General features: G+C 40.9%; 1 protein-coding gene across 4 annotated transcripts in view; it reads left to right on the forward strand.

Annotated features, from left to right (window-relative positions):
* babam2 (BRISC and BRCA1 A complex member 2) overlaps positions 1-14,774 on the forward strand; it is a 148,173-nt gene that overhangs the window by 103,025 nt on the left and 30,374 nt on the right. For all 4 annotated transcript variants that reach the window (XM_063006776.1, XM_063006774.1, XM_063006778.1 and 1 more), the window contains one exon: positions 9,112-9,221. In XM_063006776.1, coding sequence (XP_062862846.1) covers positions 9,112-9,221 — 110 coding nt within the window. The remainder of the gene's footprint in view (positions 1-9,111; positions 9,222-14,774) is intronic.

The raw sequence follows: 14,774 nt of genomic DNA on the forward strand, positions 1-14,774 counted from the left end.
GTAAGCCAAATTGGGCAAGATGTCTTTATGGCCCATTTACAGCTTTTAGCCAATAAACAGATGATAATAAATCCTCCTGCCATTTTTAATAGGGTAAAAATCAGTGTTCACACAGTGGCTATGGTCCAAGTTCTGATGCATACTTTATTTTAAAGGTTTGTGGATCATCCAAGTTTAATGACGTTTAAGTTTAATAGAGTCAGACACACTGATATGAAGTTTGTTAGCTGTTTTTAACTTTGTGATTAGCTGTCATTAAGCACTGAGATAAATGTGCCACTTTTAGTTAGATTTACAACTGTTAAAGTTTCCTTCATTTGCGGATAGTGGCACTTACTGTTAGGTTGAGACCCAGAGCCTTAGACAAAGCTTATATGTGTCTTAGATCGTCGACATAACACCATGTCTTAGATTGTCTCATGGTGTTCCTGTAGAAACTTTAAGGCGACTTCTCGATTGTAATTGGAAGGTTCTGTATAAGTGAGATTTACGTTACAGGGCTGGATGACTTTGTTTTATTAGACGAGGCGTCTCACTTTAGCGAGGGCCGGTTTTGAATGTGTATGATAGCCATCATCCAAGCGAAGCATTTGTAAATAAGCACTTCTTTGTAGTTTCAGTTGTGTTCATGCTTTCAGGCTGTAGTGCTCAAGCAAACTAATTCTTTCATGCAACATGTTTGATGACAGACACCCCCTCCTCACCCCCCAGTAAGGCTACTGCTTTCAGAGTATACGTAAGGTGTGAAACGTAAGGTGTAAAAGGCCTGCAGTTTGCCCCCATTTACATTTACATTTTCAGCATGTAGACGCCTTTATCAAAGGTGACTTATACTTATGCTCAAAGGCCCAACAGCAGCAACCTGGCAGTGGTGGGGCTTGAACCAGCGACCCTCTGATCACTGGTCCAGTACCTTAACCACTAGGTACTGGCCCATTTACTGAATTCTTTGAAGCTCTGTACATTTAATCAGAATCACTTTATTTCGCCAGGTATGTTACACATACGAGGAATTTGCTTTGGTGATACACACAGTAATACACACAATAGTCCACACAGTAGTACAAACAATACACATAATAGTACAGATGACATGTAACATAGAACATATTTAACAGACCCGACAACACACGGACTGTTAACCAGTATTTACCAACATTTTCCCAAGAGAACGACTTTGGTTAAAAAGTGTTACAGCTCTGGGGGAAAAGCTGTTAGCGTGTCTGGATGTGTTTGTTTTTATTGTCCTGAGTCTTCTGCCAGATGGAAGAGTTTGAAAAGGGTGATGTCCAGGATGAGAGGGGTCTGCTGTGATTTTGCCGGCACGCTTCAGCACTCTGCTGTTGTAAATGTCCTGAAAGATTGGCAGACTACATCCAATGATCCTCTCCGCTGTCCTGATTATACGCTGGAGTTTGGCTCGTTCATGTGATGTTGAGGAACCAAATCAAATGGTGATGGATGATGTGAGGATGTACACACTCTATTATTGCTGTGTAGAACTGGATCAGCAGACTCTGTGGCAGGTTGAATTTCATCAGCTGTCTCAGGAAGAACATTCTCTGCTGAGCCCTCTTGGCGATTGAGAGTGTGTTCTTTCCCCACTTTAGGTCCCTGGATAAGGTGGTGCCCAGGAACTTTAATGTCTGTCTAATCAAGTCACCTAAACCCTTTGTACAAAGTCTTTGTAGAAAGCCTTCCAAGAAATGTAGATGCTAGTATTGCCATGAAAAGAGAAAATGACTTAATATTTCTGGTTAATGACTTGTGCTGTATTGGCATCCTGAGGTCTGAGGTGTGTTACTGCATTGCGACCCTGACCAGGATAAATTGATGGTAAACATGCAAGTTAAATAAAATGAAAATGGCCAGCAAGCTCACACTTCTGACCATTTTAATTATGAGTTCATTGCTTGATTTGTATTGCATGACTTTATTTGTAATTATTCTGTCTGTACATGTCTCTGTTCTACTGTTCATACCAGAAGCAAAAGAACATTGTATGACACTCAAATGTAACAGCATCGTGGTAGGAACCATGTGTTTTGTAAAATATTCTTAGAATTCGTTCATCACTGGAACATTTAAAATGGCTTTATCTGTTTTCCATATCTGCTAATTTTTCTAAAGATCATTGTCTTGAATTTTCACAGAATTGTGGTTTTGTTTATTTCCTTCTGAAGCTCTGACTCATACAGGTGTTTGTCAAAGTTGTTAAATTTCAGAACATTTTCCTTTCGAGCAGAGAACGTACACTCAGCATCGAGAGACATTCCTGTAATTAACCTGAGATGCTTTACTTTAAAAGCAAGGCTCTAAACCTGAATCACTGCTAGTGATTTATACACTGATCAGCCATAACATTAAAACCACCTCCTTCTTTCTACACTCACTGTTCACTCTGCTTACCATATAGAAGCACTTTGTAGTTCTAAATATACTGACTGTAGTCCATCTGTTTCTTTACATACTTTTTAACCTGCTTTCACCCTGTTCTTTAATGGTCAGGAGCCCCACAGGACCACCACAGAGCAGGTATTATTTAGGTGATGGATCATTCTCAGCACTGCAGTTATAATGACATGGTGGTGGTGTGTTGATGTGTGTTGTGCTGGTATGAGTGGGTCAGACACAGTTATGAGCAGCGCTGCTGGAGTTTTTAAATACCGTGTCCACTCACTGTCCACTCTATTAGACACTCCTACCTAGTTGGTCCACCCTTTAGATGTAAAGTCAGAGAAGTGAGGTGTTTAAAAACTCCATCAGCATTGCTGTGTCTGATCCACTCATACCAGCACAACACACACTAACACATCACCACCATGTCAGTGTCACTGCAGTGCTGAGAATGATCCACCACCCAAATAATACCTGCTCTGTGGTGGTCATGGAACAGTCCTGACTTTTGAAGAACTGCATAAAAGGGGGCTAACAAAGCATGCAGAGAAACAAATGTACTACAGTCAGTAATTGTAGTGCTAGAGTTATAGTGCTTCTATATGGTAAGTGAAGCCAATAAAATTGACAGTGAGTTTTTAATGTTATGGCTGATCTGTATGTATATATATATACAGTGTATCACAAAAGTGAGTACACCCCTCACATTTCTGCAAATATTTCATTATATCTTTTCATGGAACAACACTATAGACATGAAACTTGGATATAACTTAGAGTAGTCAGTGTACAGCTTGTATAGCAGTGTAGATTTACTGTCTTCTGAAAATAACTCAACACACAGCCATTAATGTCTAAATAGCTGGCAACATAAGTGAGTACACCCCACAGTGAACATGTCCAAATTGTGCCCAAATGTGTCGTTGTCCCTCCCTGGTGTCATGTGTCAAGGTCCCAGGTGTAAATGGGGAGCAGGGCTGTTAAATTTGGTGTTTTGGGTACAATTCTCTCATACTGGCCACTGGATATTCAACATGGCACCTCATGGCAAATAACTCTCTGAGGATGTGAGAAATAGAATTGTTGCTCTCCACAAAGATGGCCTGGGCTATAAGAAGATTGCTAACACCCTGAAACTGAGCTACAGCATGGTGGCCAAGGTCATACAGCGGTTTTCCAGGACAGGTTCCACTCGGAACAGGCTTCGCCAGGGTCGACCAAAGAAGTTGAGTCCACGTGTTCGGCATCATATCCAGAGGTTGGCTTTAAAAAATAGACACATCAGTGCTGCCAGCATTGCTGCAGAGGTTGAAGACGTGGGAGGTCAGCCTGTCAGTGCTCAGACCATACGCCGCACACTGCATCAACTCGGTCTGCATGGTCGTCATCCCAGAAGGAAGCTGACGCACAAGAAAGCCCGCAAACAGTTTGCTGAAGACAAGCAGTCCAAGAACATGGATTACTGGAATGCCCTGTGGTCTGACGAGACCAAGATAAACTTGTTTGGCTCAGATGGTGTCCAGCATGTGTGGCGGCACCCTGGTGAGAAGTACCAAGACAACTGTATCTTGCCTACAGTCAAGCATGGTGGTGGTAGCATCATGGTCTTGGGCTGCATGAGTGTTGCTGGCACTGGGGAGCTGCAGTTCATTGAGGGAAACATGAATTCCAACATGTACTGTGACATTCTGAAACAGAGCATGATCCCCTCCCTTCGAAAACTGGGCCTCATGGCAGTTTTCCAACAGGATAACGACCCCAAACACAACCTCCAAGATGACAACTGCCTTGCTGAGGAAGCTGAAGGTAAAGGTGATGGACTAAACCCAATTGAGCACCTGTGGCGCATCCTCAAGTGGAAGGTGGAGGAGTTCAAGGTGTCTAACATCCACCAGCTCCGTGATGTCATCATGGAGAAGTGGAAGAGGATTCCAGTAGCAACCTGTGCAGCTCTGGTGAATTCCATGCCCAGGAGGGTTAAGGCAGTGCTGGATAATAATGGTGGTCACACAAAATATTGACACTTTGGGCACAATTTGGACATGTTCACTGTGGGGTGTACTCACTTATGTTGCCAGCCATTTAGACATTAATGGCTGTGTGTTGAGTTATTTTCAGAAGACAGTAAATCTACACTGCTATACAAGTTGTACACTGACTACTCTAAGTTATATCCAAGTTTTATTTCTATAGTGTTGTCCCATGAAAAGATATAATAAAATATTTGCAGAAATGTGAGGGGTGTACTCACTTTTGTGATACACTGTATATATATATACTTTATGCATTTTTCTCCCAATTTAGCAGTCATTTTGTCTTCCGCTGATGGGGATCCTCGATTTTTTGGGGTATATTGCTGCTCACGCCTCCTCCGACCAAGTGTCAGTCACTTAGATTTGTGTCGGTGGATTTGTTCCCTGCACAGTTACCTGAGTTGTGTTTTTAGCTGCTTTAGATTTCGTCATCTTAGACATTTTGACTAACCGATTGCTAACTGAATTGCCGTAGGATTGCTAGTGTGGTGTAGTCTGTGGTGTAGTGTGCTGACAACGTTTGATCTACGTGTTTACGTATTAAGTGCATTTTGTCCCTTTTGGGGATTTCATAATCAATGGAAAAGTGTGCTTCTCTACACACGTGATCATCTCTCTGTAGTCTGTGCTGTGACTTAGAACAAGCCAGTAAAGTATTCTGCTCCTGATAGTTTGTCTATGTACTGTTGATTTCTTACTTTTATAAACTCTGCAAACTGTAAAGATGCTCGGTTACACTAGGACCACCTGATAGTGAAAATTAACCAGTAAACATGAGGCACTTGAACGCTATATGAATGAAAGGTTAAATCGCTAAACACAAATCTCAAATTTTGAATTTCACAGCAAATTGCATATTACAAAGGAAACGACTCATTTCATGGTCCGTGGCACGATTTTTACAGCCGTGAATTAGGTAGGTCCTTAGTGATGAGTATAAGGATAAATTATTAAATGAAACACTTTATGTTGCTATATTTGTAGACAGTATAATAAAGACAGGATTATTACATTTACATTTTACATTTTCAGATTTTAGCATTTAGCGGACGCTCTTTTTCAGGGCGACTTACAAAAGAGCTTCCATAGTGCACATTTCCTACTCTAGTTTACGTAAACAATGGTCCAAGAATACAAATCTGCTGAAACCCTGTTAGAACCATTTTTCTTTTTTAGAAATAAGAAACTAATAAGAGCGTTAGTTAGTTTTCAGCTTAAGTGCTTAGTTTAGTAAAGAATTGATGAAGGTTTTTAATCGTCTTCTGAAGACATTGAGAGACTTGATGTTTGTTCTACCACTTGGGTGCATGTACAGAGAAGAGCCTTGATGCTGATGTTTGTCTTCCTCTGGTTCTGGGTGGAGAATCAAGTCGAACAAGACTAGTGGCTCAGAGGTTGCGTGGTACAGAGAGGGGTTTGATTATTTGGTCCATTGATATTGGTTGGTCCATTTTTGACAGGAAGCCGGTGAAGAGAACGCAGCAGTGGGGTGATGTGGCAGTTTTTAGCTTGGTTTAAAACCAGGTGAGCAGCTGCATTTTGGATGAGTTGCAAGGGTTTATTAGTGGACATGGGAGCACCTGCCAGGAGGGAGTTGCAGCAGTCCAACCGTGAGTTTACAAGTGACTGGACAAGAATCTGAGCAGCTTCCATGGAGAGAAATGGACAAATCTTTTTGATGTTGTAGAGGAGGAACCGGCACGATCTTGTCATGTTGACTTTATTAATTATTAGATTAAAAAAAGCTTGCTTTATTTTTGGAAGACGTAGGAGATCTAGAATTTAGAATAAACACCTTAAATCAGATCAACTGCCAGTCTAACTAGATTTTCCATGCAGTTTAATGACAAGCAGTGTGCTTTCATTAGAAATAATATCACTATTTAAGTGCACTGTAATTAAGGACACCTGCTGAATCTGTGTCCTATATTTAGGAGGGTTCTTTTAAAACACAATGCTGAACACATCAGGTTATGTTTTAACAGTAATCTAGTAGCTGGAACTATCACCATGCACCACACACGAGCCTGCTTATTTGCGCGGCAGGCAGCAATTATCCCAAATGGATAGGTTCAAACCAACTGAAAGTCATTTGATTAGAGCCCAGGGTCTCGGCCTCGGTGCTACCGACGCTCCAGCAGGGTCTAGTTCTAGGAAAACTGAGAATGACCGGCAACCAAAGCTCGACTCGAGAGTGAGATCATCGGCAGCCGGTGCTGAACCTTCTGACATGATTAGAGAGAGACTGACTGACATGGCTGGAGCTGTGCTTTTGGCTAATGCAGCGTGAGTGATGGAGGGCGACTTTTCCTGCCTGAATCTGACACAAGCTGCTCAACACAAGCTGCTTTAATCACTCGTGTCGGGCTCTGGTATTTGACGTTTACCTACATTTGTTTTTTAACTGGCCTTTTTTCCATAGTGAAGTACCAGAATGTTTGATAGCTGAGGACTGGAACTTGTGCCTGTTCTGGTTGGTTAAATAACCATTAGCAAGCAATTTAAAGCTTTTTTTGCTTGTCCTTATTGGTAATGAAATGTAAAAGTGTTTTCTCATTACATCTTTTTGTCAGTAATTATGTTGGGACAAATGCAGTATAGGCTGGTTAACCAACAGCCATTCTGATAGATGGGATGGGATGGGATGGGATGGATGGATGGATAGACTTTATTGTCATTGTAGTTATACAACAAGACTTTGTTTGGTAGCTCTCAGTGAGAACAGCAGCAATAATAAAATAAACATAGGATAAAAATATTAAATATATTAGAAAAAAGTAAAAAATATATAAAATATTAAAAAAAAACTTATCATTATTAATATTATTGCACAATAGTATATTTATGTACAGAATTTAAAGTGATCTGTGCTTTAAATAGCAGCTTTAAATAATGGGCCAATAGTAATCAGACCACACACTAAACAATCTTCAGCATATTTCTACTGGCATGTTATATGAGAGTTATTTGGACGATAATTTGCAACTCTCAAGAGTTTTCTCTTGACTGAGTTGTTGACATAATTAGAGCATTGTGGCTCGATGGGTAGCACTGTCACATCACAGCAAGAAGGTCCTAGGTTTGATTCCCAGGTGAATTTGCAATGTTGGAAATGCTGTGTCTGCGTGGGTTTTCCAAAGTCCAAAGACGTGCAAGTGAAGTGAATTGGAGATACAAATTTGTCCATGACTGTGTTTGACATTAAACTTGAACAGATTAATCTTGTGTAATGAGTAACTACCGTTTCTGTCATGAATGTAACCAAAGTGTAAAACATGACGTTAAAATCCTAATAAATAAATGCTGACATAATTTGGTCATCACTTTAATCAAGTCTTCCTCAGAATCTGGATGTGTTTCCATTGCTGATTACATTTACTGATTCCTGTGGCTCCCTTTTTAGGTAGTGATCTCAATGCTATTCTCAAGCACTGACAAATCTTTTGTGTAGTTAAAATCAACAAGTGTCTTGGCAACTGAAATTGTTCAGATGTAAAGATCTATGTACTGTGTATCTGTTCCATTGTTATTTGATTGTTGTTTGGTCAGTTACGACCTCCTATAGCATACCAACTTGAGGTTAAAGTAATTTCTAAATCGCTTTTGCAGTTCCTCTGCCGCATACACTACTTCCACACTGACCATAACGAGCCATAGCTTCTAAAATGTGTAGTGAAAAAAAGAAGCAAATCTCTCTTCATTTGATTGTTTTCTGCATACTGATATCAACCGTTTTCTACAAGAAACAACAAATTACACCCACAGTTAGGTTATTGGAATTATTTGAAATAAATAAGTATTTCCGTTGGGTGGTGCAGTTGTAAAACCACGGTAGCCCACTACGTACCCAGATTTCAGCACTTCTGTCAGCCAGTAGGGCACTCATGCAGACGTAATTGGCTTTGTCTGAGGTTGGGGGAGACTGAACAGCCTAGTCGTTGGGAGCTGCACTTGTCAGTGTGATCTTAATGCTGTTCTCAATCACAGATGAAATAAGGAGGGTTTCAGCTAGGGCATCAAAACCACAAATCAGGTATAACAGACTAGAATGATCTTCTGTGGTGACCCCTAAACCACCAACCCACTTGAGTCTGGAGTCTATACCAGCTTTTAAATGGGCGCAAGGCACACAGTAACACCCTGGACGGGGTGCCAGTCCATCGCAGGGCAGACACACATACACACACACACACACACATTTACATTTACATTTACATTTTCAGCATTTAGCAGACGCTTTTATCCAAAGCGACTTACACAATGAGGGGAACACGATGAGCAATTGAGGGTTAAGGGCCTTGCTCAGGGACCCAACAGTGGCAACTTGGTGGTGGCAGGACTTGAACCGGCAACCTTCTGTTTATTAGTCCAGTACCTTAACCATTGAGCTATCACACACACATACATACACACACCCATTCTCCTATAGGGCAATTCAGTGTCTCCAATTAACCTGACTGCATGTTTTTGGACTGTGGGAGGAAACCGGAGCTCCCATGCAGACTCAGGGAGAACATGCAAACTCCACACAAAAAGGACCCGGACCGCCCCACCTGGGGATCGAACCCAGTGAGGCAGTGCTACCCACTTAGCCACCGTGCCACCCAATCTAACATTCATAACACCTGAATTGTACTGATCTCTGATTTCACTGATGGTTTTTATTTCCACCTTCTTTCAGGACACTGCTCTGGACCCCGGAGAAGACGTGGCTCTCCTGTCTGTTAGTTTTGAAGATGCTGAGGCTACTCAGGTCTTCCCCAAACTCTTCTTATCACCCAGCATAGAACAGTAAGTGCTATGAATGCTTGTCATTCATCATTATTTATAACAGTATAGGCATTTAATAAAACTAATTAATTTTATAAAAGCTTTTAAATTAGTACTAATTTAAAATTACATACAGTTGGACTTTTCTAGTTGCACCATCCGAAAGCATCAACTTTCAAATGTTTTTCATATATATATACTGTATATATGTACTGATCAGTCATAACATTAAAACCATCTCCTTGTTTTCTACCCTCACTGTCCATTTTATCAGCTCCACTTACCATATAGGAGCACTTTGTAGTTCTACAATTACTGACTGTAGTCCATCTGTTTCTCTGCATGCTTTGTTAGCCCCCTTTCACCCTGTTCTTCAGTGGTCAGGATCACTACAGAGTAGGTATTATTTGGGTGGTGGATCATTCACTGCAGTGCTGAGATGGATGGATGGATGGATGGATGGATGGATGGATGGATGGATGGATGGATGGATGGATAGATTCTATCTATCTATCTCAGCAATGCAGTGACACTGACATGGTGGTGGTGTGTTAGTGTGTGTTGTGCTGGTATGAGTGGATCAGACACAGCAGCGCTGATGGAGTTTTTAAACACCTCACTGTCACTGCTGGACTGAGAATAGTCCACCAACCAAAAATATCCAGCCAACAGCGCCCCGTGGGCAGCGTCCTGTGACCACTGATGAAGGTCTAGAAGATGACCAACTCAAACAGCAGCAATAGATGAGCGATCGTCTCTGACTTTACATCTACAAGGTGGACCAATTAGGTAGGAGTGTTAACAGAGTGGACAGTGAGTGGACACGGTATTTAAAAACTCCAGCAGCGCTGGTGTGTTTGAGCCACTAATACCAGCACAACACACACTAACACACCACCACCATGTCAGTGTCACTGCAGTGCTGAGAATGATACCTGCTCTGTGGTGCTCCTGACCATTGAAGAACAACATGAAAGGGGGCTAACAAAGCATGCAGAGAAACAGATGGACTACAGTCAGTAATTGTAGAACTACAAAATGCTTCTATATGATAAGTGGAGCTGATAAAATGACTGAGTGTAGAAACAAGGAGGTGGTTTTAATGTTATGGCTGATCAGTATATGTTTTAAAATACAGAAACATTATGATAGTATTAATGGTTTTAATATTTTTTTTTGATCATGATCCATGAGATCCATGAGGTCTAAGCCTGACTCAGTAACGCCAAATGTTTCAATGTTTATAAAAAGACTTGTCACCAGGTCTTCTTAATGACTCACTGACCTCTTGCCCATTTTTAAAAGCCTAACGTTATTCCTTTTAAAATCTGCACTACATTCCTCAGGGTGTGTTACTGCATTGCACCCAGTGTTTCCAAGGAAACCGGACCATCTTCAACTTTGACCAGAATAAAGTGGTGGTAAAACATAGATACACAGACACATACAGTTGCTCGGGTGGCTCAGCAGACTGTTATGCTGGCCCACCAACGCTGGGATCTGAGTTACAATGTAAGAGGTGCTACTGGCCGGCTGGGCATCCACACAGACACAATTCACTGGGTGTGTTTGAAAACTTAGTGAGCTGCCTTGCTGTCTTACTGTCTACATAAGCAGCTGCCTAAGTAGAGAGGATTCTAATAAGTCATCTACTTATAAGTCAGGTTATTCGACTGCACTACTTAGACAGCGATAACTTCGGGTTTCGCTTACTAAGCTAATGCAGTTAGCATCATGCCATTCAAACCAATGGGATGAGGTGACGCAACGCGCTAGCATGTCAACTAACATCTCCCTCCGTATATGGAAAACTGTTAAACTGTCCCTGACAAGCCCGAACTTGCAAATTAAAACACTTGTACACGTTTATACAAATTTAAAATCAATAATGATTTATTTACATTTGAAAATAAGTCGGTTCTTTGCTTCGCATCGTCCGCCATTTTTTGTGTGAGAAAAGTCATGCCGCACTGAATGCTGGGATTGCCTTCATCGCTAAGGAAGAATTGGATGCTCCCTCGTTACATTTACATTTTCGACATTTAGCAGACGTTTTTATCCAAAGTGACTTACAGTACTGTGACAGTATATTGTCTAAGCAATTAAGGGTTAGGGGCCTTGCTCAGGGGCCCAATAGTGGCAACCCGGCAGTGGTGGGGCTTGAACCAGCAACCTTTCGGTTACCAGTCTAGTACACTAACCACTAGGCTACAACTGCCCAATTGGACTGATAATATTGGACGTTATTCACTTAAAACACAGTTGAAATTGTAAGATACCTTACTAGGGAGGATATTAAGGCATTTAGGATTTCGAACAGCCTACTTCTTGGTTTTCGAACACACCTACTATGTCTGAGGAGAGGGAATGGCCGAAGCCCTGCAATGGATTGGCATCTTTTCCAGGGTATTCCTGCCTTGCGCCCAGTGTTACTGGTGGAACCAGGCCTGCTGCGACCTTGACCAGGATAAAGCGGTTGATTCAGAGCTTGGTTGCCTATCCTGTGTTCTCTTTTAAACCTTTCTTAGCTATTAACGGTCCAATTCAAGTTCAAGGGAGTTTTTTTCTTTTTACTACAGTTTACATGTTCTCAGGTCTGTTAAAGCCAGTTGTGATGTGTTTTGACTCATTGTCCTGTAAGAACATCCAATTGCATTCAAGATGCCACAATGTTCAGGCCTGTTTTTATTTATTCTTTTCACCACTTTCTGCAATGCACCAGTTCCACTGGCACCTAAACAGCCCCGGGAACACAGACTATTTTCCAACCGCATTTAATTCATGGCAGACCTGTTTTCTGGTTGTTTTTGGATTACATCTGACCATCTGAACAAATTACCTCTTAGCGTAAGTCGACAACTTTGGCAGTGAGACAACTGATCCATGCTCTTTGTACCTACTGGTAATTGTTTGTACAGATTTTGGTGCCTGAGGTTGCTTATATATATATATATCATATTTATATTTATATATTTATTTATATTTATAATATATATATATATATATATATATATATATATACAGTATATATATATATATATATATATATATATATATATATATATATATATCATTCTCTATATTATTCTCAGCACTGCAGTGACACTGACATGGTGGTGGTGTGTTAGTGTGTGCTGTGCTGGTATGAGTGGATCAGACACAGCAGCGCTGCTGGAGTTTTTAAATACTGCGTCCACTCACTGTCCACTCTATTAAACACTCTTACCTAGTTGGTCCACCTTGTAGATGTAAATTCAGAGACGATCGCTCATCTATTGCTGCTGTTTGAGTTGGTCATCTTCTAGACCTTCATCAGTGGTCACAGGACGCTGCCCACGGGGCGCTGTTGGCTGGATATTTTTGGTTGGTGGACTATTCTCAGTCCAGCAGTGACAGTGAGGTGTTAAAAAACGTTATTAGTGCTGCTGTGTCTTATCCACTCATACCAGTACAACACACACTAACACACCACCACCATGTCAGTGTCACTGCAGTGTTGAGAATCATCCACCACCTAAATAATACCTACTCTGTGGTGGTCCTGACCATTGAAGAACAGCATTAAAAGGGGGCTAACAAAGCATGCAGAGAAACAGATGGACTACAGTCAGTAATTGTAGAACTACAAAGTGCTTCTATATGGTAAGTGAAGATGATAAAATGGACAGTGAGTGTAGAAACAAGAAGGTGGTTTTAATGTTATGGCTGATCCAGCTGTACACTTTTCCTATTGTAACTTTTAGGTGTTTAATGGGAGCAACCTAAGTAGTCTTATTTAAATGGACACAAAGAAGCTGGCAGCTCTAGTCAATCACAATCACTAACTAATTGGACACCATATGAAACAAAGTCTGTTGATACCTGAACATGAGTGGCTTTAACAACCTCCACTTTACTGAGACAGCTTTTCAAAAGAGTTTGAACTGTACCTGTGGGGATTTGTGTTTGTTCTGTCAAAATAGCATTTTCGAGATCAGACTGTGGTTATGATGACATTCCAATTTGTCCCAAATCGTACAGTTAATCCATCTGTGTGAAGTAATTTCCAGCCAGTAACTGTTAATAATGTTGTATTTCTCTACACACCTGACTGTGATTGTTCTCACAGCACTAGATATCATCTTCATCTTTCAAAAATCTCCTCTTTCTGCTCTTGCACCTTCTCTTTTTTCATTATTATATTTTACTTCTCCAACATGCTGAGTTCAGTATGACTGTTCCATCACCTTTTCTTCCTTTCTGTCTCTTAATATGCGCCACTTGCTCAGTTTTTCCTGTAGAGTGTATAAACACGTGGTCGGGTGTATAATTAAAAATGTGAAGTTGTTTTTTCCTAAAGGGTTAATCATGCACAAACATTATGGAAAGATCAGGTTCCGGAGTACCGCTTTCCACTGGGCTTAGGGAGGCACATACACACCCCATGATGCATCTTAACTGCCATATTAAGAATGCCATAAGATAGAAGAACTACTACTTCTGCTATTTACTTCTCTAAACCTGGGCAAAATTGGGAAGTATCATGGGTGTGTGGGCGTGCTTGGACGCGTGAGTCTTTGTGTGCCCATGCATTCATGTGTAACTGAGTATGTACTGTATTGTCATTCAGTCTTTATGGAAGCATTTATTTATGTAAAGCTGCAATTACGTGATACACTTTGCTGCTGTACGTTATTTCTTATGAAGTTATATAGTGCTTACACCTTGCTGCTGCGCTACCTTGCAGATTTACTGCTTTAACATTCAGTTTTTACCGCTTGCCACCATGCTTGACATACTGTCTGATTAAACTTTGACCCAGTTTGTTGCTTAACATTTTCAAAGTGCCGGCAGTGAGAGAAATTACTTATTCTATGCACTCAGAACCGAAGCACAGACATGTCGTCGAGAAACTGATTCTCACTGTCTTACCAAACTCTGAATTGTTGGATTAGACTTTTTAATCAAACCATGGCATTGTGGGGGCTAGTGAGCTATAGGAGAGCGGGTTTGCATTCTATATTTTTTCCCTTCATCTCCCAATCTAGTTATTTCCAATTTCTGATTATGAATCCACATTCCCCCTCCAACAGATGTCCAATCTGAAACCACTTCTTATCACCTGCCAGTGTTGTGTTCCCTCACAGAGCCGTATCAAGTACGGAGAGCCATGCTAAGCTCACTGTGACCCTGAACTGTTGGATTACACTTTAAAATAGAACCAAGTCATTGTATTTTCTTACTTATTTTTTTTCCCTTCGTCTCCCAATTTAGTCATTTCATATTCCTGATTGAGAATCTACATGCTATATCGAACACATGTCCAATCTGAGGCCGCTTTTTATCACCTGCCAGTGTTGTGTTCCCACACAGAGCTTTATCAAGTATGGAATACCATGCAAAGCACAATGTGACCCCAAACTGTTGAATTACACTTTTAAATAGAACCATGGCATTGTGGGGACTAGTAAGCTACAGGAGATGGTTTTGCATTCTTTATAGCAATCCCACGTTTACTAATCCTGGAATCGCTTGTTGAAACTTCATAGCTACAACAAGCCTTGTATTATTTTCCTTATTTTTCCCCCTTCGTCT

The sequence above is a fragment of the Trichomycterus rosablanca genome, chromosome 13, assembly GCF_030014385.1.
Source record: "Trichomycterus rosablanca isolate fTriRos1 chromosome 13, fTriRos1.hap1, whole genome shotgun sequence".
Lineage (NCBI taxonomy): Eukaryota > Metazoa > Chordata > Actinopteri > Siluriformes > Trichomycteridae > Trichomycterus > Trichomycterus rosablanca.